Genomic DNA, 27,128 nt, shown 5'->3' on the forward strand with positions numbered 1-27,128 from the left:
CTGTACTTCCTGAGGATGGGTCAGCACCTTGGTGGCCTTTCGAATGAGCTGTATGCAGGCTGGCAACACACGGCTGAAAAGGGCACTGATGAGGTCTTTGTGTGCGGCATTGATTGGCAGGGTATTGAGCCAGGACAGCATAAGGGGCTGCCAACCAAGTATATGTGGCTCCATGTAGATCATGCCACAGCGAGAGACCTGCCACAAACATACAGTGTAAACACATCTGAAAGCACACATCTCCACCAAGTACAATTTGTTCAACAGATTATCAATATTAATGCAATATATCTTAGTTAGTGAGAACAACAGATTTTTTTTTTGACAATGAGGAAACTAGAAGTAATGAATAATGAAAATTATGCATTTTGATTGCAGAAAATTACACCACCGTGTGTAACTATCTGGTTAATAATCAAAGGAAGTTGTGAATCTACACTGAACTGCTCCTTTGCTCATCATCAGTCAGTGGCATTATTCAAGACTGAGAACAAAACAATAAACCTTCACTTGATCATTTGTACTCATGCAAATATGAGAGGAGGACAACAAAGGGAGGGTGAGGTTTTAAGATAAATAACTTCCACAGAACAAAAGAGATACCAACAGAGAGTGCAACAGAGATAATGAACAGAGTGGTCACAAAAACTTTGATGCCACTGCACAGGGCATGATGAAAGGAACAGATGCCAGACTACTATTGTGAACAGAAATAAATGTATAGAGCAGACTAGACGCATTGAGGGAGATCTATCGTTTTAACAAGCATTTCATACAGGAAATGGTACATAAAAGCATGTTTATACATAGCATAAAACCTATATAAAGACTGCATTTCATCTCAAAGAAATGGAGACAGGTCTAACAACAGTCATCTCTATATGTCTGGAAAGTTTAAGAGCCACTGCTGAATACATTTTGTTTGAAAAGGTGATAACATTAAGGAATATACTGTTAGGACATGCAGTCAAGGAATGGTTAGCCATCCAACTAACTTTTAAAGTAAGTACTTAAGTACTGCTGTCAGTGGAATACTTAAGTTGAAAAATGAGTCTTTCAGTCTCTGGGCTCTGACAGTAAATTTAGGAGGGACTAGGAGCAGCAACTACCAAAAGTTAGCTTGTGAGATGACATCACTGACAGTAGCTTTAATAGCTGTCTTTTCACACAGAGACACAGAGTTCCAACTCTATGTACAGTATAACTCTGCACAAATATGTTGTTTTTTTCTTCCTCCTTTTTGTTTGCCCTTTTCTATACAACTTGAGTACATAAGTGTAAATGGATTTTGCTTGGAGGGCATTAGAAATGAAAGCTTTTGTGTAACTGGGAGGATGAAAAAGTGGAGGGAGTAACTGATCCAAGGGGGTAGAGAGAATGCCGCATATTACAATAAAACCCATGAGTACAAAGTGTGCTTCTCACCGTAGCTGGTGAAGCCACCTCCAGGTCCATGGGCTCAAAGATGAGGCTCATTTGCGGCGACATCTGGATGATCTCACCACTCATCAGACACAGCTTCTTGTTGTCATCGAGCACTGTGTTCATGTTCTCAATCCACACAGCATCCACTGGGCCGTCAAAGACGAGCCATTTACGGTCAGGGCTCTGCGAGACAAAAGAAGGGATTAAGACTGTGTAACAAACTGAAATTTGTGTACAAAAAAAGAAGAAAGATTACAAGGACAGTCATTAAACTTCCTGGCTGAATATTCCGTCACTGTGCTGGTGACAGCCGTGGTCGGAGGCATTATGTTTTGGGAGGTTTTCTGTCCATCCATCCTCTTCTTGTTCAAGAGATATTTCAAGAGAGTCCTCATCCTGTGAAATTCGGGCCCAAAAGTTCACTTAGATGTGAAGTTGAAGGCTACTGTGAATTCACAACCCTTTTTGAGTTATTTTAAAAATGCCTCAAGAAAATCATTTCAAATTTGACAAAAAATATTCTCTTAGATGTGGGTGGCCAAAAGTCAAAGATGAAAATCACGATGGCCTCATAAATCATGATTTTGGCCTCTTGAAGATAAGAATACCTTTGGAATTCAACACTCAAATGTTATGAGAGTCTGGAAAAACAGTTGCTGAACACATGATTGCACATGACTATGAGGTGGTAATTGTGGTTTCAAATACACAATCTTATCAGACAAATACAGGCCTTTAGAATGTAATTCTTGTGGTAAAGACACACTGTAGAGATTTTTTTATTTAGTACTATTACTGGAGTGTCTATGGAGCTTACAGACAAGCTTGAAAGTAAATACAAAGTTGTGGGTTTATCAAGACAGTGTCTATATCCTTTAATCACATAAGACATAAAGTATTTACTTCTTTCCAACGAAAAGAAACAATCCCTGTGCTTCCTTTCAAGGTCACCAAATAACTTGTGTGCATTAAATAACCGAGTTGAAAGATGTTTGTTAAATAAATGAAATTAACACCTAAACTGTCATAATGGATGTTGACAACAAGCGTCAATTCTCCAGTTAAATGGGCTGGCAAGAGCTGTGCTTTAAATTGATTTGTTGTAATACAAACAAATGGATGTGTCTGGGCTGGGGCCATCTGGTGCTTGAGAGGGAAGTGTGCATGCTGTAATGTAATGATCTGACAGAGTGTGGGTGCAGAAAAAAAAATTACATTAGCTATGCAAAGAGTTTGATACACTACAGTGCTGCAGACTCCAGATTAGCACACAAAAATGTGTTTCATAAAATATGATGTTGAGAAAAAAAGTGAAAGGGAAAGACTTTTACCCAGACAGGAAAATAACTTTTTTCTGAATGAAGACAAACTTTGTTGTTCCACGCCATTATTGCATCAGTTATTGTTATTGCATCAATATGTACTGCCGTGGCTGTCATATCTCCTTATTCATTGACAAAAAAACAATTTGTAAAATTATGCACACAGACTGTTTTTAAAATGACAAGTTCATTTGGAGCCAATCTTGTCATAGAACAAACAAATGATTTTCCATTACAACATCGGCGGAAGTAATTTGCCCATGTATGTGACACACACGAGTGTATCACAATGTATGCATGTGATTGACAGAGTTATTAAAGGACCTAAATTAAACAAGACAGCAAAATGTTTTTCTTCAACACGTTGTTGCAGCTTTTCTAACAGCCTGTAATTAATGGGAATGTCATGCCCTTTCTAGAAAGATTCAAACAACTACGAGATAAAAACACATCTCATGCTCATCTCCTTGCTACGCAGCTACCATGAATATAAAACATGAGTGAGCTACACCTTTGGTTGCATCCTAATGTACCACGAGTACACCACACTTTTAGGTTTGAAGCCATCCAGTTAAGAGCAGCAGCACTTGCTCTGTGAGTGATTCAGTTGTGAATTGCTTGTTATGGAGGAAGCAATAGAATAATTCTACATATCTACATGTCTGCTGTCACACAGGAGGGGAGCTGGTAGCACACAGTAGTTCTGCATCTGCAACACAGCATAGAGCTGAAGCAGGCATTTAACTAGTGACAAAAAAGTTGCCTGTTTCCATAGAGACAGCATGGGTTATAAGATACCAGTGCTAGTATGATGTCATAAGCCGAAACACACAGAGATAATGGCAACAAAAACCTCCACTAGATCGACCCCCTTACATTTACAATTACCTAGTGTGTTGGAGTCAAACCTCCAGTAATCCTGTTCAATGGAATACGCTGGTTTAATGTGCTGGCTTTAATAATGTAGTGTAAACTCTTCCCTGAAAGGAGGTCTTGTGTTCTTTTGGCAGCCTGTTTAAACGCAGAGTAGTTTCCGTCCCATAGACTCATAGAATCAGTCATGTTCTGGAGTGGCCTTGCTCTCTGATGCTGATAGTACCTTTCCCAGTTTTAAACGGAATCAACAGGCAGCCAGAATATAAAAAGATGAACTACTTAAATATACTGTAGTTCAAGTTATTAAGTATAAGCTACCATTGTCCAACATCTTTAAAGTTGCTGTTTAAAGTTTATGCTGGATGCCCCTCCTGATGCTGTCTTGCATCTGATGCCCCCTCCAAGAGCCCCCATGATTTGAGGGATAGCAGCCAACTCTCTTTTCTAAATTATAAGATATTAATTGAGAATGTACTGCACCTTTACACCGTAAGCACATGAAGAAACAGATGCTAAATTTGCCAAGTATTGCTGTTTGTGTGCAATTTGTCAAAATGGACAATTATTGCATTTTAGCAGGACCCCATATGAGCTGTTTGAGGGTTAAGCCTTGGTTTTGGATAGATTTAGGTTAGGGTTAGAACACAGGTTAGTGTTAGGCATTTAGTAGTGATGGTTAAGATTAAGGTCAGCGGCTGTGGAATGCACTACAACTTCAGACAAGTCAGCATAATAAATTGCTGTCATACTATATCTAATATAAATACAACTAATAATAATTAGGGGAGCTATCTTACCTGGGAGGCAGCAAAGTTTCTGTAGCTAACAGCCAGGATGCCATCGGACCATTCGTGAGAGACTGGGTCAAATTGGCCGTAAAGCTGGCCCATGGTGACGGATTTGGGATTAATAACTGTGATCTGGACCTGGTTCTCATCCATGAGTCCCTGTTCGAGTCAAATACATTCAAATGAAAAAAAACATCATATTCATATACAATTGCCATAAACACAAGAGAAGTGGCTGTACAGGTGAATAAATAAAGTTTATATTGTACATAGACACATACAACATGTTCACAGGTTAAAGTTTTCCTCCTAAAAAGACAGCATAAACAACAAAAATTAGTCCCTGTGCACATGACAGCCACTCATTCGACTAAGTTGTCATGAGCAAGACTAAAAATTTTTCACAGTATTACTGTCTGTATGACAGGAAATCTGCTAATGGAGGAAGAGAAGCAAAAACTGCAACAAAAGGCTTCTCAGACAAGGTGTCACTTTGAGTTAAAAACAATGAAAGAGTGGGCTGCTGACAGGAAAAAAAAACAATACAAGAGGGGAGAGGGGTTGGACGTGATCAGTGGATGTGCAGCGACAAGGATGACTAAGATAAATGTGGCATTCCCAAGTGTTCAATCAGCAGGCCTTCATCTGTCTCCTTTGTGGGACGCCTCTCAGCCCTCAGCCATATACAACGAGCCAGGTCTGATCTTTCCTCTAAGATCGATAACTACCAAACAAGGAATACAGCTCTGACAAATTGGATGGATGTGTTTACTTGGGACAAGTGTGCAGCTCCGATGAGCCTTGGATATTGATTATAGTGCATATTTTTACTTGACATTAAAGTTTTGTTCTTATTTTACAGATCCAACGCTCCTGAGACACAAGACATCCTATCAAAATGCATAAAATGCACGGTGACCCATACGAAAACAAGGCTACATTTCCGACAAATAAACCAGTCTAATACATGACATGAACTCAACAGATAAGAGGTTAGACAACGACAGAACACAATCAAGAAAACAAAGTGGTTTGAAGTAGCTATTGATCAAGAAACTAAAACTTGATTTGATATCCACCTGTCTGTTGCTGTAGTTCGCATTATCTTCCCTCATCCCTATGACCCCTCATCAACACATTTGGTGAGGAAGGTTTATACATCCACCAACAACAGCCTAACTGCACAAGCAGGAAGTACCATCTATTTTTGGAGTTCTGGCTCCTGACTGGATGAAAGTGTTCGAAGTGTTGATAGTGTAAAAGGTTCTCCTAGATTTACTGCCAGAGCCCTGAGACTGAAAACCCTGTCACTGAGCAAACACAAGATCAGTGACAGCTGTCACCATATAGCTATTTAACACAGTGAAGGAAGTACGTCACTGACAGCAGCTTTACATCACATTTACTTTGTAGTTCATCAAATATTCAGTGACAACATGCTTTTGCACTGATTGGAATTAGAATGGGCCATTGTACCTTTTTACTGACATCATGAAGAGCAGCCGCAAGCACACGGTAAGCGCTGGTCTTTCCTCCATAGGGCTCACCCACCAGCATGAAGCCGTGCCTCACTATCATCATCTCATATATCTGCAGGATCTTCTCCACAAAGAAATCAGTGACTTGCAGGTTCATACGTTGGCAGTTTTCTTCAATGGCCTCCAGCAGGACGTGGTAGTCCCGCTTTGGGAGTTTGACTCCAGGGAAGAGGTCAGAGATGATACCCTAAGATAGACAGTGAGTGAAGAACAGAGAGAAGAGATTATTGTGGTTGAATGAGAGGAAGCAAAACACATACTACATCATTTGTGACCAAAACATGAGTCTCAAAGTGTAAGACAGATTGTGCAGCATGGATCTCATAGAACTAAAATTGGCTGACATCAGTAGATGTGTGACAATTTGTTATTCAAAACAAAAAGAGTCTCCACTCTTTCGCACCTCAAATAGCTTCAGATCCTGGGCCAAAAACTTGGGCAGATTGACATCGATGATGGATCTCAGCAAAAGTGTGTCTTCATTCTCCTCTGGAAAAGTGAGCTGCCCCAAGCCGGCGTGAGGAGAACAGGAGAAAATAAAAATAGAACATGAGAAAACGAGAAGATGAGAGAAATTCATCAGCAAAGGCAAAATAGGTGCAAATGAAAATAAGTTGAATATATGGGGATTCATGAAAGCAAGTTTGATTATTGATTCAATTAAAGATTTACTGTGTAACATTTAATGACAGAAATGTAATATATTGTCTATAATCACTGTAAAATAAAAATGGTTTGGTTTGCGCAGCCTCAGAATAAACCACCATTTTGCACCACCATGTTTCGACAAACTCTTGTTACGAGATACCTTCAGGTTTCCGGCAGCCGTCAGCACAGACTTGACAGCTCTCATCCCATAATCATAGTGATGCTGCGAGGACAGCTGCTCCGAACAGAGTCGATAGGTAGCAACAATTTTCACAGACAGAGGCCGTGCATTCACAAAGCCACACGAGTAGAGCATGATCTCCGCGATCATTGCATAGTCCGGTACCATCATAGCCACGGTCCTGAACAGAGCCTGGTAAAAAGACAGAGTTGCGCTAAAATTAAAATTAAAAAAATTATGTTTTGTTTAATCATTATTAAACAACTTATGTCTGTAGATAGGCTCACAACATATCAATAATTACAATTGTTTAATTAAATAAATAAACAGATAATTACAATTACTTAAAATTTAAATGATTAAATATATAACAGTATTCTATTCTTTTTTTCTTTTTTTTGAGGAAAATGCCAAAGAACGGGTGCTGTGCCTTGAGGTTGTCTGGTAGCTCAGAGCGTCCAGCGTAGCCAGGGTTCATGGTAATGAACACAGCACAGGAGGGGTCCAGTTTTAGATCTGTTCCTTCAAAAGTCAGTATCTTAGTATCGGCAGCAATTCCTGGACACACAAAAAGAGTTACAGTAATATATGCATTTGCCGAAAGAAAAGGAAAGAGAAGAAGGGGGCAGTAATGAAGTGCAGATGCTAAAGTAAAAGGAAAAGACCCATGTGCAGTTTGACGAGCTAATTTTTTTTCCATAACACATGAAAAATCCACTAGCCTATCAGATACATGTCACTAGCCTGTACACAGCTCAGTGCACACATAAATACAAATGCACACCTTAAAAGTTTACTAGACAGGATGTTTTTGCTTTTATTGATTAGCAATATCACAATAACCTTTCTGAGAGATAAGTAGACTTCTGCACCTCCTCTAAACTCTGTTTACAGCCTTGGGGGAAATTTGGGCTATGACAAGAGAATTTGATCAGTCACAGTGCAGTTGAGCAAGAGAAGAGAGAAAGAAAGACAGACAGAGAGAGGGTGGTCCTATTAGTTGTGCTACAGATCCAAAATTGGCAGTGACTGCATATGCTACAGAGAAAACATAAAAAAAATTAGATGAGAAGTAGATATTGACAAAATGTTTCAGAGATGGAGAGGTTACCTCAGGTCAACAGGTCACATATGAAACAAATGCATCTCCCCATGCTTGGGAGGAGCTCAACACCTTTAAAATAGTTGTAGCTCTAGTTAAGCAACAGAAGCCTGTTCTTTGGGCTAAGGGCCCTCCTTTGACTCTTGCCTCGAATGACGCAAGTCATTTGACACATAGGTGACTTTGTGGTGCTGTGATGAGAAAAGTTTGGAGGTCTGCTGTATGGCCAACACAAACTGTCCCAACTTCTTCTTCTTTCATACTGATGAACACAGGTCAAATTTTCCTCTAGTTCACTGCCAGCTTGAGCAAAATCAAAGGGAAAGAAAGGCAGAATGTGTGGGAAAAAAATGCACAAACCTCTCTGTATGGTGAGAATCTGTTGAGCCACGACAGACAGAACCTCCAAGTCAATGCGGTTAAACTCATCAAAGCAGGCCCAAGCCCCGCAGGACAGCAGGCCCTGGTTACAATCACACACACACACACACGCACACGCACATGCACACGCACACGCACACAGGAGAGAAAGAGAGAAAAAGAGGATTGTTGTTCTGTGATGCTCAAAGTTACCTGTGTCGAGGAAGTTATGTTTTTGCTGGTGTTTGTTAGTGAGCACTAACTCAAAAAGTAAGAATGGGTTTTGATGACATTTGCTGATTATTGCTCAAGGAAGAAATGATTGGATTTTAGAGGTGAGCCAGACTTGAATGTATTTACACTGTGGGAAACTGAGTGGCCTTGTGCCTTGTGGGAGATTTGCACTCTGAGTCCTTTTTTTATAGATTTGCTAGAGGGTAGTGCCAGGTGGAAGTGACTGTTCTGACTCAGCTCTGTCTGAAAGCAGGGGGCAACAGCATGTGGAAAGATCTATCTCTATATTAATTATCAAAAGTAAAACATTTGTGAGCTCCAAGTTCAACTGACATGTAGGGAAAAGTGTGAGTGTCAGGTTTTCACTGAAGTTTGAGCGGTTTTAAGCACGAAGCACGCTTTACATTACTGGTGTGACAAGTAGTAGGGGAAAAATAGAATGCTTCCGTCATAGTAAGGGAACTGACTTACTTTGAAGAATTTGCCTAGAGCAATGTAGTCCAAGCCATCAGAGCAGTTGAAGACCACACATTGCTTGGCCACAGCTTTAGCCAAGTCCTTGGTTGTCTCGGTTTTTCCTGTACCAGCGGGTCCTTCCGGTGCCCCTCCCAGATGAAGCTGGAGGGCACCAAACAATGTGCTGAGGGTGGATGAAAAGACAGAACAAAGCTTATAAAATGTCAGTGATTTTCCTTTTGTATTGACAAAAAAGGCATGATCAACAGGAGACATGTCAGAAGAGGTCAACTTCTGAGTGCTGAGAAAACACTTAACATGATTGAAATGTTCAAACGTCTTTGAGCACTATTGACAGGAAACTTTTCAAAGCTGTGCTGCAGAAAGTTATTTTATTTTACTTACTAAGAAGCCCTCCTTTTTCTTTATACAGCAACGTGAGCAGATTGGTACAGCGATTCAGAAACTTTTCAATAATTTCTAACTGAATAAATAGTTAAGTTAAAACTTAATTCTATAGCGCATTTAAAAACAGCCCTAGTTGGAGATATATATATATATATATATATATATATGTATATAATATAAGATACATATATATTTATTTATAACTTAATATAAGTTAAGATAAACTTTGACACATAATCAAAAGTTAAAATCAATTAATGCAGGATTGTATGCCAGTACAATACAAACCTGGGTACCTTTGTAAAGGTTGAGTATGCAACATTTATGTAATCCTTAATGAGCCACTAGAATGTGGTATTTACATCCTCCAGCCAATAACAAGGGGGCAGGATATTCAGGTTACAGCCCAGCAGTCATCAGAAGCTGCAGTAATGGCTAACCTATGAAAAGCTATTTTGGTCTGAACACTGAATGGACAAAAGCCATTCAAAAACCAGAGTGAATATGGAGTTAGTCTTTAATTACTGGCATTGTAGGAGAGGACGGGGATGAAGAGTGACACAGACACAGGCCTTTTTTCTGTTAGACAGGGAGGTGCTCACAGTTAGCCTAATTAGCTTGAAGATACAATATAAGCATTTCTACTGTAACATTCCTACAAAAGTATAAACTGCCGTGTGCATAGTATAAACACTGCAGTAACCCTGGAGGTCTGTCGTGCTGAGTTTGAGCCATGAATCATACAAGCCACCACCGCAGCTAATGAATGAAATGGAAGAAAATGGAATGGTATGAAAATCCATTCAATTCCATTTTCTTCATACGACATGCTTGAAGCTTTAACTTTGGTGTATAATGGAACAGGGGTTTTTTTTTAAGGTGCAGCATCCCATTTATATATTTCATTGTTCCAAAATAATGTGGTAGAATTCCCCATTAATGAGCATACTAATATTGAGTGTGGCATGGATTCCACACAGTGTTGCAAATGTTCCTGTTGGATTTTGCTCTGTCATATCATTTGTGTAGTTTTTCTTTGCTGCCTCTTGCTATACTATGTTCAAATCTTGGTCTCTGGGGAGGGCATTGAGCTTTAGTGAATCACAAAATTTGCTTTGTGGCATTGTTCATTATTATGCACAAAGAAGCCAGTAGAAGATGTAAACTATGGCTATACCATGATAAACATAGTCACAAACAATACGCTAATAAACTGTATTATTCAGACCACGACTGAGTGGTATTATGCTAGAATGTTGACACAAGGCAGGTTGGGTCCATGTTTCCATATTGTTGACACCAAATGTGTGACCCTTCCATCTGCAGATTGAACAAAAATCCAGAATCATTAGACCAGATTATGTTTTCCAGTCGTCATCTGTCCCACATTGAAGAGAATGTGTCCACTGCAGCGTCACGTTTCTGCTCATGATTGACAGGACTGGAGGTCAACTATGTCGGCTGCTGTTGTAGAACCCTACCCCTCAACACTGGACGTGTTGTTCACACTCCGATTCTGTTTTGCTCATCGCAGTTGTTTAAGAGTGGTTATCTGAGTTGCCATAGTCTAGCCTGTCACCCCCAACCAGTGTAGTCATTATGCTCTGACCTTTCTTATCAAAAATGTTTCTGTCCACACACAGCCCTGCTGCACGCTAGATGTGTTATTATTTTTCACACCATTCTGTGTAAACCACAGACACTGTTGTGTGCTTTAAAACGTGTCCAGCAACAAGAGTCACGCCACACCACCACAGCCACTGGCCTCACATTTTAATGTTTGATGTGAACAATAACAAAGTAAGCTATAATACTATTCTTGCCAAGACAAATTAATTTCAGTAAACCAAAAATTGGATGTGGGTGTGGATGTGTTGTAGCTGTACCGGTAACAGCGGTCAGTGAGAGGGGTTATAACCAGACGTGGTGTGTTGCCAAGGTACTCGTAACCATAGGGCAAACTGGCATTGATCATCTTAATCTGGAGGTGGTTTTCCTGCATACAATGTGACAGCATTTATTATGAATGGCAATAAATAATTTAATAATCACATTCACTGATCAGTGCACCTCTACCTACCACCCAATAGTAGCGTAGTTGGCTGAGCCACTCAAAGTCATTCTCATCACTTATTCTCTTTTGCACCAGCACAGCCAGCACATCCCTGGCGTGGACGTCTAGAACAACAAGGGCTCCAAGAGTCACTCGGTTCTGCTTAGACAGCTTGCCACGTACAAGTGCCACAATGTCTTCAATCTGTCTGTTGTTCTGCTCCAGGTAGGCTTCCAGGGCCTGAGGGAGAGAAGGATCAGAAAAGAGAGCCAAAATCAAAAGTCACAGGTTTGGTCTCTGAATGTCCAAGTTATTTTTGTGAACACTAATGCATTTGTATTTCTTTTATGAGCACTGGAGGCTGGGCATGACCTTTACTCTCAACTCAACTCGAATTTTATTTATTGAGCATGTTTAAAAAACAGCTGAGGTTGACCAAAGAGGTGTACAGAACCACATCAATAAAACAGCAAAAAAAAAGAGTATAAAAGTATAAAAACATCAAAAAAGCAGAAACACTAGATGATATTTCACCACTTAATATATACTACAGAAACTAAGAAATACACAAAAAAACTTAATCGAATATTACCTATATATAGGGGCTTTTATACCCCTCATTAAACAGGAATATACCACATCTGGTTGTGGCAGCAGGACTCTGCTCGCTGTATCAGCTATATAAGACATTTCCATTCACAAACAGTTGCTATATATGCAAACAACTTTTCTTTTCATTTGATGTGACAGATCTGATTCAGTTTGCAATTCTAATTCACGCCAGCTGTTCGACATATATTAACCGAAACAGCAGAAGGTGTTGGTAAATTATCTCCTGCGAATTTTCAGACAGTCAGGAATTTATCTTTACACAGCTGTTTAACTCGAATGCAATGACATCACTCATACACAATATATCATGTTTTGTGCCATATAAAAAGGGACTCACCTCTGCAGTATATGCAGTACTGCAATTCAGAATACGTACTGTATTTGTGATGCAGGAACAAGAAACGATTAATCACCTTCTGTCCTGACGTGATGGCTTCATGTATATGCTTGGTCCAGTAGACCTGTGACACACACAGCACCGTCTGGCCTGGCCAAGCACGCACCCAGTTGATCCTCAACTCCTCAGGGTATGCTTGGATCGCATCACCAATTACCTACAATGAGGAGCAAAGGCTTTACTGCATTCTGGAGAATATTATAAAAGGAAACATGGAGAAGTGGTGGGTGTGCAGGTTGACCTTTAATGACAGGTGTTTGTTTAACTGCATGTATGTGTGATAATTTAACAACATAGTCCAGCACAATCAAAATCAACAATGCACCTTATGCAATGAAGCAGCCATGCCATTCTCTAGCTCCAGAAGCCACTTCTCCACCTGGCCCCTGGCTTTGGAGGTGGAAATTACATCCAACAGCTGCACCACTTCGCCCTCACTGCTCTTCATGTGAGTGATGTCCAGCACATCAGTGAAGACCACACTAGCGATGCCTTCAAAGCACTTCTTTAGATGGTGTTGCACCCTGGGGGACACAATAGCATGTGCTTTTAATATATTGTAGCTGAAATGTCTGAGGTTGTAAGTGAAATCTTCTTGAGTCACCAGCCGTCCTAACCTGCATGCCATTGGAGTGTGAAAGGAATTCAGAGTAACGACAGAAAACCCATCAGGAATCGCTGGATCAGTTTCTCCAAAAGAAATAACTATGCTGCTATTGTAGGTACATATGGACACATTTCTGATGCTATTATTGTGAGTAAATAACAATATACTTCAACAGAAGTGACCCCAAAAATGTAGATTTAATTCAAGCAAAACAAAAACTGCCCAAATGATTGCTTGTTTTGTCTCCGTCTGGACGACAACTACAAACCAACACCGTCATAATCATTTAAAAGATGATATCAGTTGCACATTTACACTGAATGAGTCTGTTGTTTGCGACACATTTTAACCCTTCATGTCTATGGCTTATAACTGTGGATTGCTCAAAGTGTAATCAAAAAGAGTTGAGTGAACTGAATATATTATTTATTATTCATACGAATCTCTCATGGGCTAAATGGTAACGCTATTGATTGTAATCACAGATAACAATTAATGTGATAAATTATGATTGTGGCTTTTTACCTTGTGGGGTCTTTGGTCTCGGACAGAATTTCTAGCAGCTCCTCATTGGACAGGAAGAAGAACCGAGGAAAATAGAGACGCTTCTTCTCCAGGTAGGTATTGAGACCTTTTAGGATCTTGTCCAGAAGATTGTTGGACATCTTCAGCTTCTCCAGCAGCTTTTCGATGGCTATCACTCTCATCACATGCTTATCCTACGGCAGACAGCAAATAATCAACTTAATTATGTGACTTCATTCAACAGTTTCTGAGATTCAAATTCCAACATGGATCATTTTATCGGTCATCAGCAACACGTATTACATATAAAAACGTATTACAACATATAAATAAAGTTATTGTATGTTTTCACTCTTGTACCCTGGACACCACTATATGCACTGACCTATGGAAATTATGAATCATGGATCAAGATTTAACAGTCTAGTTTTGTGTTCCCAGGTACATGTTTGGTCACTGTCATAAAGAAGCAGCAGTAGCAAGGAGGACAAGTACTTTTCCTCAGAGCTAGCGTTGTGTCATAATAAGCACCCCTGCGTGAAAAACATGGTAGATAGGGGGTGAATGCAATTTACTTCATTGTTTTGAATAACACAATTCCTTAGTGCCATAAATCAAGTTGTCATTTTACCACGAAAATCTGCCTCCCTGTAGCCAAGAGAATAACACATTGACAGAACAGAAGGTGTTGTTCTTCTGTCGCAATGACACTGTGTGATCAGTTTTATGATACAATACAAGACGATACAACTTTATTGTACCATTGAGGACATCTTAGGATCAGTGTCGCTGCATCCATCAAATAACACCAACAACAGAGGGAATTCAAGTAGAAACACATAACAGATACAGACACAAAATAAGTAACATTGCGCTAAAATAGTGCACAAAACAGTCCAAAACATATATGTACATATCACTGTGTTTGTTTAGGATAATGATTGTTTCAGAACAGTTGAGATGACATGAGACGGATCTTCTAGTATCCTTTATGCTACCACAAGTACAGACTACGTTAGAAGGACTGTTGAATCTATGCATTCTTTATCTGAGCAACATGTATCTATGGGGTCTAGATCTGTTTTGCTTGTTTCAGTCTTTTCAATCAGCTGTTTGAATCATCTGGACAAAAGCTACTGGAAAAGTTGGTTAAAAAGTTGTTGAGTCATGTAGAGTATAATTCTGTCTTCTTGACTTGTAAATATACATCATGTTGATGAAACCACTGAATATTATACAGACTTCAATTGAGGAATTATTCCCAGCTGAAGTCAAATCTCTGGTACTGATTAACATTGTTGTTAGCATGTCACACCGACTGTGTGAGACTAGTTTTTTACACGTCAGGTGTGTGTGTAATGATGCAGTAATGTCTTTTACAGGCACTTTGAACAGCAGCCATTTGACATGTGTTAGCAGGTAAAGCAGATGTTACTGATCACATTAACAATGGCTCATTCACTTCATTCATGTCAGGACAGTGTAGCAGTGAACCAGCATGCACCGTGAAACTAAGGACCATCATTAATATGATTATTCACACCTGTGATTTTCCTACTGTGACCTGTCAAAATGGCTGCTGGGGTTCATTTCAGAGAAGTAACCCCATCCTGTTTCAGAAAGCAGGGTAACTTAAACCTCAGTCAGTTACTAAAGTAACTGTGTCTGTGATCTTAACCTGGACAGGAGTAGGTTTCCTCTAATAAAGCCCGAGTTACTCTCAGTCTCCTACCTGAGCTCTCCTAGTGCTGTTTCATTTCCTCATACATATATTCAGTGTGTTTCAGATGTGTGTTAGTGGAGATTTACAATCTGTGTCATTAAAAATAATAATAATCAAGAATTAGAATTGAATATGAAAACAGCATTATGTTGGGGATAAAGCTTCTACACATTTCCTAGAATACATCAACAATTATTCAAATAAGTTACAGCCTGGTTAATTTTAGATTTCATTTTCAGCTGCTATGCCATAGTTACTTTAACCATGTGAAATTATGTATAAAATACCTAGAATACATATACATACAGTATAGTTATCTAATTATTATCATTTGCGAAACATAGTGTAATACTTTCCTATCTAATCACAAGTATACGTGAATAAATATTAAATGAAACCATGCTGCAGTTGCTATGGTGAATCACTACTGGGGCTCTATTCATGCCATCATTTTAGAACGGTGGCGTGCACACTAAGCTCTGAGTGAACCTACTCTGAGTTGACTGAACCAACTAAAATCTTCTGTTGTGAAACTTTCTCATCTCGTGGTAAATTAACTCAGAATTCAGAAATAGACTCAGGGTTACATTCCAAAACAGGGCCCTCTGCAAAGAGCCCGGTCTGTTCCACTTGTATTTTAAATGGTATTTGGTTGCAATCTTGTGAAGCTATGGTGTTACTACTTGCTTTAGCACAGTATTTCTCTGCATACTTAACTTTGTAATACTTACATTTAAGTATTCTGTGTTAATCCTGTTAGATTTCATGCCGCTGGGAAAGAGGCCATGCAAAGCACAGTGAAAGTGTTAGATGTTGTAACACTGAGTATATTGTCTATACATAATAATGCCAAAGTGGAAAGTTGTCAAGTAAAATGTATATTGTACAATGATTATGGTCCAACTTAGCTGTTCATACAAGCCAAGTTTATTGACCAGAATTGAAGGAAGCAAGAAAAATCAATGGCAAGTAGAACAATGAGCCAAAACCAAGGATCCCAATCATTATCCTGCCGGTGTGGTAGGATGAAGCAGCTTAACACTCACCCACATTTATATTCTCCTTAATCAGCACACACACAAAACCCTCCATACCTCCACTGACTGGCCCCGATTGACTTTGACTACTCCATGTGTTGAAGGCAGTAACTAAACATGACTCATGTGTCATTATATAATCATCGTGGGTCATTTAAGGTGTTTGGGTCCTGTATAATTGAAAATTAAAAGGGAAGTATGAAATATGGATATACTTAATGTTGGCATTAATTACGTAAATAAATAAATTGCACAGGATTTTAAGTGCTCTCAACTGAACTGAACTTGGAACAAAACTTGACTTTAAAAGGTCCAGTGTGTAACATTTAAGGGGGTTTATTGGCAGAATCTGAACATTCTACACATAACAGTGTTTGTGTAGGTGTATAAATGCTTTAAAATAAAAATCATATGGTTTTTGGAGCGTTATAATAAGCATTTTTAGTGTACTTAAGGCAAGCTTGTTGAACTCAAGTTCAAACTCAGAGGAGGAAGACTGGCAATATGTCACCTGCAATTTACCATCTCCTGAGTTTCTTTAATAGTTTTCCTCATTTATCCTCCTTGTAGAATATTCCTATCCCATTTCCACACAAACAGATGTATGCTACGTGTATGCTTTACATTTTGTGTTACATTAATATTTACTGCTGCCTAGAAGGTATCCCTAAAAAAAACCTGCAATATCTTTCTTTAGCAACAACCACTCTGTAATAGAGATTTCACCAGAGGCCCATACAGCGCCTATGAAATATTTCAGCTCTGATATTACCTCATCTGCAGACTAATTCAATATCCTCTGCCCCAGGAAGTGCCTAAATAAAAATTCTATCTAATCTTCAAGGTTTGACAGCGAATTTGTGAACCTGCTCACATAAACATGTGAAGCATGCAGCCTGATGTCATCCTATAAATGGAATGATATAAAATGCAAGGGGGGAGCAAAATCCATGTGTTTTGTATTTCTGTCTTTTATTGCTGACAGCTCCTAATAACAGAAGAAGGTGGAGGAGTCAAAGAAGGAAAATCTATCTTTGTCCTGTTGCTCTGCAGGTTCAAACCCACCGTACCAATACAGTACAATGTATTTGATTTGACAACACTGCAAGAAGTGACACCCATGAAGACTTACAGTTGTTACACATTTGTGTGTTTACTTGTCTCCATACTTGAGAAGTAAATAATATAAAGTGATTCTCCACATCTGTCTCCCATATTCAACTTAATAGGTTTTCTCTTAGTGAACAAAGAAGCCAACAATAATGCTGTTATCTATCGACAACTGGACAGCTAGTAGTATTCATATCAGCAACAAAAAATAACCAAAGTTGTTACGAAAATACAACTTATGTCTACTGCTAATTTTACTGCGATATCATTGTATTGCTTTGACTCTTTACAGCTTTTGTTTTGTTTCTTAAAATGAGGCGTGTAACCACAGAAAGACACTTAATCTCCCGTCTAGAATGAGATAATAATTATTTTTCATCTCTCATGATTACTATTGATTTCTTATGTTGGCTCAAGCAGAGGCGGTAGTTTTCACGTCACCCTGAACTAACTTTTTCCTACTGGGCTCACCACACAATACAAGTAGCAAACAAATGAAGACCATGTGGGATGTGGGCTTTTCTATTAGAGTTTTGTACTAGAAATCAGTAAAACATAATTACAATGTTTTAAAAAGCTAAAAAGAAAATAAACAGGGCCATTGGACATGCTAAAGAATTAGATACACAGACAAAAAGTCTGATTTGATTGCCTGTGAATGGGCTGTACCATTATACTGGCTAAAGGCCTTTCCATCGATTTTATTAGAATTGTGATTTTTACACATTTGTAATGAGGACAATATAATATAGCTATTTTTGCATTTAGTCTGCCAGAGGGGAGTTATTCATGAGGACGCTGAAGGGATAGCAATGTTCTACTGCAAGTTTTATGTGTGATAATTTAGTTTTTATGCAGATACAAATGCTTTCAATGAAGAGCATAAACAGTGTTCATCTGAGGGAGGGCATAAACCTTAAGAAAGCTATTTTAGTTTATTTCTTCCTCTTTTTTCCAGCTGACCCACACTACAACCATTTTCTTGTTTCCTAAAAGCACATTCAGTGCAGCACTGCATATTAAAAAGCGTGGTTTTTAATTCTCAGGAAATGACAAGAGGGTCAGCTGTTTTCTTCTCCCTAAGCTCATTAGATGGGGCAAGACTGTGATGTGCTGAATGGTTAAAAAAAAAAGGAAGTAGGTTCATTAAAATAAGTCTTTTAGATCGATTTGGCCCTGTTTTTATCTAAAATGTGCATGCAACAGTAGATAAATGACATATTAAAGCAGACAGCAATTAAAAAAAAACAAGTGGAAGCAAATGAAGTAAAGATGTGGATGCTGTGAGGCACAGGAAGATCAGTGGATCATGAGCAGCCCCCGGTGGTTGAGCTGGTTATGTCCCAATGTGAATTTTGGAAAGAACACTGTCGCCTTCCTGGTATTAAGGAACTGAAATGATTCCACTTTCATGCATTGCTGACCAATATTTGTCAGATTTTGATGCTGCATAAAACTATGCAGACAGATGTTTTTCCTACTACTGACCTACATGATATGGTACAAAATCGTTAGCTGTAGAAACTATAGATTATTAGAAGGTTATTTCAGAAGAAGAATCTGTATTCTGAATTCTGAATTTCACATGTATCTTTCCACAGCAGAGTTTACCACTGGTAAGCAGCATTTCCCATCATCAGCTGAAAACATTTAAATACAATTATATACATCATAACTATTTAATAACTTTTCTACTATTCAACAGTTTTTTTTATTGTTTTGTTAGTAAAACTCATTACCAATGAATTTCCAAATGTACTGTATGTCTTTTTCCCCCCCTTCTCCCCCCTCTCATCTCATTTAAGTTACAAACTTAAATGTGGGGAAGCTCCAAGTCATGAACAAAATTCTGATGACAGCAATTATCCCTCTGTTATAATGAAAAAATAACCACTCTGGTCCCATCTGGTTGTATGCTTGTTAGGTCACAGTCGGGGTGAACAAAACATATGTGGCAATGTAGTTACAGTGCTGAAAATAGTCAGTGTCAAGCATCATTTAAATACAGTATGCAGCTTGGATAAAAATAACACTTTAGTGGAGTCTGGGAAGTTTTTGGGAAGCAAAAACAGTATGTGAGTGGGACTTGCTGATACTGTGGAGCTTCTACAACTGCGCAAAATCAAAAGTAAAACAGATCTTGAAGTCAGTTTGTCTTCAAGAACTGCCCCTGGGTAAATCACTGATATGGTACAAGATTAAAATAACAATGAGGGACTGTGCAAGAGACCTCCAGTCTTTTGTTGAGCATGTTGTTATGGCTGAAAAACAGCTGTGAGTAACATCGCACCCATCTGATATCAGACATTTGACATCAGACGCCTCATTAAACAGAAGCAGCTTACCATCACAGCAGAAGGGTTAGTGTGATCAATAATTTAGTATGGCCAGTGGAGGAAAATTTATATAGTCCAATCCTTCTCAAAGAGACTGTTAACTGTTCATGTGAGGTTTAAAAAGACTGACAATAGGCATTTCAGCTATAGAATACTAGTTTTGTTACCAAACAAAAACATCATCCTACAGCAATTTTCAAGTTATTAGGGGCAGGTTTTTACACCTGACCAGAATAAATGGCGGAAGATGGCTTTTGAGGATGTGTGTAACTTCAATTATCACTAGTTATCTTGTAGGAAAACAGTAATCTGTTGTAGATGGCTGGCGCATTTATTATTTAAAAAAACCTTAGTGCTTCGAGCAGCTCAGCGATAACTGCTGAGGGCGCATAGCACTTATTCCAGAGCAAAAATGTATGCTTTATGGTGATAATAATAACCACAACAACAACAATAATAATAATAATAATAATCTTAAAATTGCAGTTTTCTTATTAAAGCAACAAAGTGCTTAGCATAAAGGGAAAAGGGGATTACCATGATTACAGAATAATTGCTTAATATAACAGGGAAATAACATAAACACAATAAATGTCATACTTCATAAAACTTTCTGATTGCAAAAACAACAACACAGTCACCCTCAGTTCCAAAAACACTGCGTTAATTAATATGTTTGTAATGTATTTTGCAGGTTTAGCTATGTATTGTGTGAAAGGTGATTGGCGCATATTCATGTCCAGTCCTAATGCCAGTGAACAGTCGAGGTGGGGTGTTCAATACTAGTTACAGTCATCAGAGAGCCCTGTCACTGATATTGGCCTAAAGTTTATTACAGTAGTCAAGACATGAAGAAATAAATGCATGTGCGACCTTTTGTGAATGACATGATGTTTAGGAGCGGGAATACGATCACGATACGATACGTGGCATATGGTTCACGATACCAATGATACAGATATATCACGATATCTGTCAAACTGAAGAAAACAAAACAAAACATGAAAAGTTAAAAGTGCAGGAATTCCCTATTTATTCACAACATAGGGAACAAAGTGCTATGTGGTGAACATGGATGGGGGCATCTGTTAACATGGATTAAGAACGTAAACTCCCTCTTCTTCAGCCAGGTAACTTCCGCCCAAGCATGCCTGCACACCACTACCAATAAAAATTTAAATTTCAATCATTTCAATGCAATAAAATAAATGTTTATGGATACACTGTATGATTCAATTGTCCACCAAATAATTCACTCTACAGTCCCTTGGTTTCTATCTAGGTTTAAGTGTATCTGCACATAAAAATATGTCAGACAATTTTCCCAGTGAACAGAAAGTATCACTCTTTTTTTTTTTAAGCCAAGTAAAGTTAACTCAGTATTTAAACTTGAGAAACTGAGCACGGGACGAGAGTGAGTATAAAAGCTACTGTAGCACCATTTGTGTACACCACAGATGTGCACACGTCTCATTAGTCTGGTCTGTAGGCAACCACATCCCCGTGTGTAAGCTCCCTGTCCCTTGGTGACCTCCTTTTCTTTGTGGCTCACTATGGCCCTGCCCCTTCCAGACAAAATCCATAATTTCTATTTGATGGTGCAGTCAGCCCGGGCTTTCTGGAGGACACTGCCTGAAATTGATGTGTCTCATTTCAGGTCTACTGAGGACGCCAATTACCCTTTGGAAACTCTTTGAGGAGGCTGATGCAACACTTACTTCCTGTCCTCCTATTTTTTTTTCCCTGCTCTCCATCCTTTTCCTCCCGTTTTCCTCCTCTTTCCACAACGTCTTTCTCCACCTAGCACTCTCTGGATACTTTTCTGCATCTACCTTATGATATTTCTGTGCCTCTCCTTTGAATCTGTAACCCCTCTCGCCCTGTGCTGTCACTCTGACTGTTTAAATGATTGTGAGTTTCGCCTTGTCAGATTTATTTCGTGCTGGTCTGACAGTAGAAAAGCTCATATTTCTGGTAGATCATATACCAGGCCTGATCTGTCTGTCAGAGTTGAATTTAGATCTATATTTGCAATTGAGGCCACTTCTGACTGTGTTTCCAGTTACACTAATCAGCCACAACAATAAAACAGATAGCTGGTTTTAATGTTGCGGCTGATCAATGGGTTTTTGAAGAAAACATGTAAAACAAGGCACATTGAAAGTCACTTAATTCACCTTTCATTCCCCATTCACATGCGCCCTTTAAACATCAGCAGGTTGTCTTCACTATGTCTAAATGCCTCGAGTTGCTGCCATGTGTGTTGGCTGATGGGACATTTGTGCTAAATGAGTAGTCTAACAAGTGTACCAAATGAATCAGCCATGAGTGTGTATATAGTAATAACATATATATGTTATTAATGAGTGTTAATGTTAGCATTGTGGTCTTTGGAGCCCAGTCTTTACATTGTTCCTGGAACAATGTTCAACCAACAGGAAAAGAAAAATGCAATGCTTTGAACAGTAGCTATCCAACTAGAGGATATACAATGAATTTGTCAGTCCTCAACCTTAATGTTAATGTAACACCACTGCTATTTCGTGTTTTTTATTTTAGTTATATGATTGCTGTCTCATTTAATACTTTCCACTTCTCTTGCCAATAACTGGCCTGAGAAATAAATCCACACCCAAGTGGCACAACACAACAAAAGGAAATCAAACATCTTACCATGGAAACCTGTTTCATGGTGTCCCTCCAGGTCTTGTCAACAGCTGTGAAATGGCGTCCTTCTTCAGGCATTTGGGTCATGATGTCTGGAGAGCTGAATATGGGCTCAAGGTAAAGCCAAGTGGACTGCACCTTTAACCATTCATCCAGGATCTCTTGGAGCAGCAGCAACTTGTCTTCCCATTCCCTAGAATACAAAATGTAGACAGGAACATACAGTTAATTCATATCACTTTACATACAGCTATACTGAAGAACACTAACATTCTAAATATTGTCACCTCAGAGGTAAAAAAGCATTTGAGAACGGAGACATTTAGTTATTTGTGCACTTAGAAGAAAGAACTCAGTGTGTCAGTATTCTGTACAAGGTGCTATCTGACCTAAGTGCAGCAACATCTGCTGTCATACACCAAGACAGATAATTGTATTAGTATTATTAAAGCAGAGGCCGCTTTAGCATTTAGTCCAATAATCCACGATACATTTTAAAAAGCTGCAGGGGAAGCCTGTGTCAAACTGTGCCTGGCAACAATGTGAAATTGCAATTTCACAAATCAGATGATGAGGAATTTCTATTATTTGCTTGAACTCAGAGGGAGAGGAAAAAAAAGTGGAAAGTTATGAATGAATTACACAGTTTGCTCAATTGAAACAACTGATTTCCAAAGGTTTGGGTTTCATATTTTGACTACAATCGTGACACAAACAAATTAGGTTTTGCCGATTCCATCCATGATGCTGTGGGCAACCGACTTTGTAAATACTAAACCTAATTAAATTCACTCCAAATAAAATTTATCATGCACCATTTACTACTACCTTTGTCATTTGTAACACTGTCTTTTGGCACAGTGTGTCTGTATTACAGTATGTACTGTAAGCTAATGAGCAATGTATAGAATGGTGATCTCTAAAACAGTGACTTTATATTAACTTTACTCTTTCAGACAAAGTTGGCACATCATTTCAAAGCACATGTTGATATGTCTTACCGTATCTCCACCTCAAAAGGCTTAATGAAGGGTGAGCCCTTCATAGTTTGTGTCTTGACTATGTGATCGTCCAAAAGCATCTGGACTTCATCCACAGATGACAGGATAGATGTGCCCGTCTCTCTGTAGGTCAGCAGGCTAAACTCTGTGTCACTCCACTCACTGGCCATTTTCTCCATGGCCTTCTCCAGGGAGTACTCCTTGCCAGCGGCCTCACTGATGCTTTCAAAGCTCCTCAAGTGCTGCTCCAGATGCATGGATAGAAAGTGAGCCACACAGGCATTAGCCGACTTTAATGGTGTGCCAGCGATCTGAGACATGGCATCCCAGTGGCGGTCGCACAAACCAGGGTTGCACAAAACCTGTATGAACAAAGAAAGTGAGTGGAAAGACATTTGAATTCAATGTTATTTTGATTTCTATCGATAAATTGTTATTCAAGAGTCTTACTTACCTGCACCATTGGAATATGCTCCTTAAAATCATCTACATTTGCCTTTATAGTTGTGACAATGTTTAAGGCATTGGGAACTTCAGAGAAGCCTTTCTCCAGCTTGTAAAGAGTGCGCCAGTAATTGCTAACGTCCTCTTCTACCTGCACGAGAGGTAATTTATTAAACAAAAGACACAAAATTAAATAACAAGAGTAATGGGCAAAAGTCAGTCAGTCTGATGAAAATGTATTAGGGAAACAGAAAAAGTAAACCTAGTCTGTCAAAGAGAAGTAAGGATTCTGTTTAACGGGCTTGTGCTATGGCTTCAAATAATCGCTGCTGAGCAGTTGTTATTGTGCTCGTCAGCAGTATGGTTGCTAAGGTGTTTTGGCTTGTTGCCGATTAGGTACTTGGTAGGTTACTAGATTTTACTACCGTGTCATAAAGCGGTAGACCAATTCATTAGTCAATCGATAAACAAAACCCATTTTATTTAACTGATAGGCATGATTTCTAAAGATGGTCAACCTTTTGTCTTGCATATTTAAAGAGTTCAAAGGCAGAAACATAGACGAATGAGGTGGCGTCTATAGTCAGTCAACATGATATTAGTATTCTTTGTGATAACAGGACCGCAGAGCTGTTAGTAACAGATTACACTGGCAGTTATAGCTGGATATGAAGCTGATAAAGGAAATGATTCATCTTCACTTTCCCTCTCTTGTGACTGATTGGAAAAAGGCTCTGTGAGGCAATGAGGGTGACGTACAGAAGAGACCAAAGTATATAGACGTGGGTAATTGTATAGAGATGAGAGAATACCATGTGCATTGTTAATGATTGCTAATGTGTAAATAATAACAACACTGAAAGTGGATATTGTTGCCCTTTTGTGCCTTTACAGACATGGTTTCTGACAAGTAAAATGTAAGCATTTCAGAGTATATTGACCTCACATTAAATTTACACTTCCCAATGTTGTTAACTGACATTAAAAAGTAAAGTAGCCTGTGGAAACCCTGTACTTAGACCTCTTTAAATTGCCTTTCTCATTACACAAAGAAAGAACTAAATGGTTGACAAACAAAATGAGTTCAGTTGTTAAATCTGCAAGTTTCCAGAGAATATAGCTTTTGCCTTATTTTCAGATTCGGCTGTACCATTGCTGACAACCTCCTCTTACACACAGTCACACAAGGACATGAACTCCCCTGCAGGGTTTTTTAGCCGCAGAGCAGACGCTTTATGTTTTCACTATCACTTATAGGGTAACAAAGCAACACTAATGGCACACATGGTGCAGAAATATCACCCTACCTGACACCTTATAACACAGAAAAATGCAACTTAGACAAAATGTGTGCTCTCTTATCTTAAAACTGGGAAAAGTGGAGAAAAGCAGAATTTTCACACCAAGCATTTTTTATCAACTGCCTCAGAATGACTCACACTTCCCAGTCTTCCACTGTGCTGCAATTTAATACTATCGACGATACAATTCACATTACAGTTCATTAGCAGCCTAAAGGTGTTTTCAGTCATGCACTAAAATCCAGAGATTGTGCAGAGCAGCTGTGTGTGTGTGAACACAATTGTCTCTCTGGAGATTCTCCTGGCAACCCCTTGCATAATCTGTGGTCTGTGCCTGTGAGTGAGATCATGTGAAACAGAAACAGGAGAAACTCCGGAGCACGTCAATGGGCCAGTGCCCTGTTTTCCGCGTGCTCAAGCAAGGATACACCCCCTCACCTAGATCCTCTGGAGATGTTCCCACTGTTGTGTACAATTCTCATCATACATGAAAAGGGAAATACGAGCAGACATTACTCGACGTTCATCTCTGAAAATGATTCATACTTTCTTAAATTATAAATATAGTATGAAAAACCTTCCCAGGATAACTTGTATTCTGACTGCTCCCACAGGCAAAGATCACACACTGTTCTCATAGCACGCTAAATAAACTCAAGAGTAATGTTAAACAACAACATATCAGGATGTTGATTGGTCTCTACACCCTAAAATTTAAACTACAGTTTAAACTCCACATGAGAGGGGCATAGGGTAAAAGGTGGTGTAGACCGGTGGACTCGTCGCTATTTAAAGTAACAGTAATCCCACAACATCCACGCACACAGAGCTCAGGACCTGTATGGTAGCACGTTAAGCATGTCATTTTTGAGTACATGTACCTTGTCTGGGTTCACATCAGAGAGTGGCCCTTGGAGCCACTTCTCATACTGATTCAAGAATTCAGTGCTGGTCTCATAGAGGCGCAGGAAAGGTGTAAGATCATCCTGGATCTTCTTGTGCTGTGGATACTGGGAGACGGACCAACCGTAGGCCTCCTCCTCCAGGTTTATCACATTCATCTTTATGTAGTGGTAAAAGGGTTGGCACAGAAATAAGGGTAAAAAAAAAAGATAGTCAGAAAAGGTCGGATATGGTGAATAGATACATAATGGAGTGACAGTGAATGGAAGAAAAACGCATGAAGCCTCTTATGACTCCTGTGACTGAATTGTTATTGGTTTAGTAAATGCTGCCCTCTAGAGGTTAAATATTTGAAAGCACATACTTTAATTTCATGAAATAACATGCTACACAGTCTGCATGAGTTAACTCCAAATAGTGGCCAACTGTCACTTGCCATAGCTTTTATATGACAGTGTGGCTGCTACGAGTTCTGATGTACCTTTTCCATGGCAACCTCCAGTTTGGCTTTAAGATTCTGGGCTTTCTTCAAGTACTTGCTCAAATCTGTGAGTTCACCAAAGGTGTTAAACTCCTCCACCTGTGCACTATAGCTCTGCAGTTCTTCCAGAAAGTGCTCACGAAACACCTAGAATGAGCACACACATAGTTACAGAATAACGCTTTAAACTGACATTAACTATTTGACTGTTTTTACAGATGGGATGCAAAAATATCCAGATTGTATTCAACACAGGTCAGTTAATTTGTTAGTCAAAAATAAATTAACAGATTAGAAATATATACCTTGAGGGAAATCTGGAATTGCTCTGCCTTTTCAGTAATGATCTGTTGGTGTTGGTTGAATATGGACGGCATGCGCTTGAACCACTGGACAGTCTGTCTGTTGAGCCTCATGTGCAGTGGCGAGAGAGTGGCATAGTCCAACAGGAAGCACAGTTGTGTGATGGAGTCGGTCAACCTTTGTTGCAACAAAGGCATCTCTGTGGTCTTCACCTTGTTGATGTAGGCCTAGATGGAGGCAAAACACAGCAACACAGAGTGAAATGACAAAAATATTTCAGGGTTTCTCTC

General features: G+C 39.1%; 1 protein-coding gene across 3 annotated transcripts in view; it reads right to left on the reverse strand.

The window, feature by feature from the left end:
• dnah7 (dynein, axonemal, heavy chain 7) overlaps nt 1-27,128 on the reverse strand; it is a 71,823-nt gene that overhangs the window by 37,348 nt on the left and 7,347 nt on the right. For all 3 annotated transcript variants that reach the window (XM_044019059.1, XM_044019060.1, XM_044019061.1), the window contains exons 14-33: nt 26,841-27,065; nt 26,536-26,682; nt 26,033-26,212; nt 23,861-24,001; nt 23,407-23,768; nt 22,412-22,598; nt 13,533-13,726; nt 12,726-12,924; nt 12,417-12,557; nt 11,419-11,631; nt 11,225-11,334; nt 8,946-9,114; nt 8,241-8,343; nt 7,209-7,336; nt 6,758-6,970; nt 6,353-6,451; nt 5,888-6,136; nt 4,421-4,570; nt 1,426-1,608; nt 28-198 (exon numbers count right to left, since the gene is read on the reverse strand). In XM_044019059.1, coding sequence (XP_043874994.1) covers nt 28-198; nt 1,426-1,608; nt 4,421-4,570; nt 5,888-6,136; nt 6,353-6,451; nt 6,758-6,970; nt 7,209-7,336; nt 8,241-8,343; nt 8,946-9,114; nt 11,225-11,334; nt 11,419-11,631; nt 12,417-12,557; nt 12,726-12,924; nt 13,533-13,726; nt 22,412-22,598; nt 23,407-23,768; nt 23,861-24,001; nt 26,033-26,212; nt 26,536-26,682; nt 26,841-27,065 — 3,564 coding nt within the window. The remainder of the gene's footprint in view (nt 1-27; nt 199-1,425; nt 1,609-4,420; nt 4,571-5,887; nt 6,137-6,352; nt 6,452-6,757; nt 6,971-7,208; nt 7,337-8,240; nt 8,344-8,945; nt 9,115-11,224; nt 11,335-11,418; nt 11,632-12,416; nt 12,558-12,725; nt 12,925-13,532; nt 13,727-22,411; nt 22,599-23,406; nt 23,769-23,860; nt 24,002-26,032; nt 26,213-26,535; nt 26,683-26,840; nt 27,066-27,128) is intronic.

The sequence above is a fragment of the Solea senegalensis genome, linkage group LG2 (genome assembly GCF_019176455.1).
Source record: "Solea senegalensis isolate Sse05_10M linkage group LG2, IFAPA_SoseM_1, whole genome shotgun sequence".
NCBI classification, from domain to species: domain Eukaryota; kingdom Metazoa; phylum Chordata; class Actinopteri; order Pleuronectiformes; family Soleidae; genus Solea; species Solea senegalensis.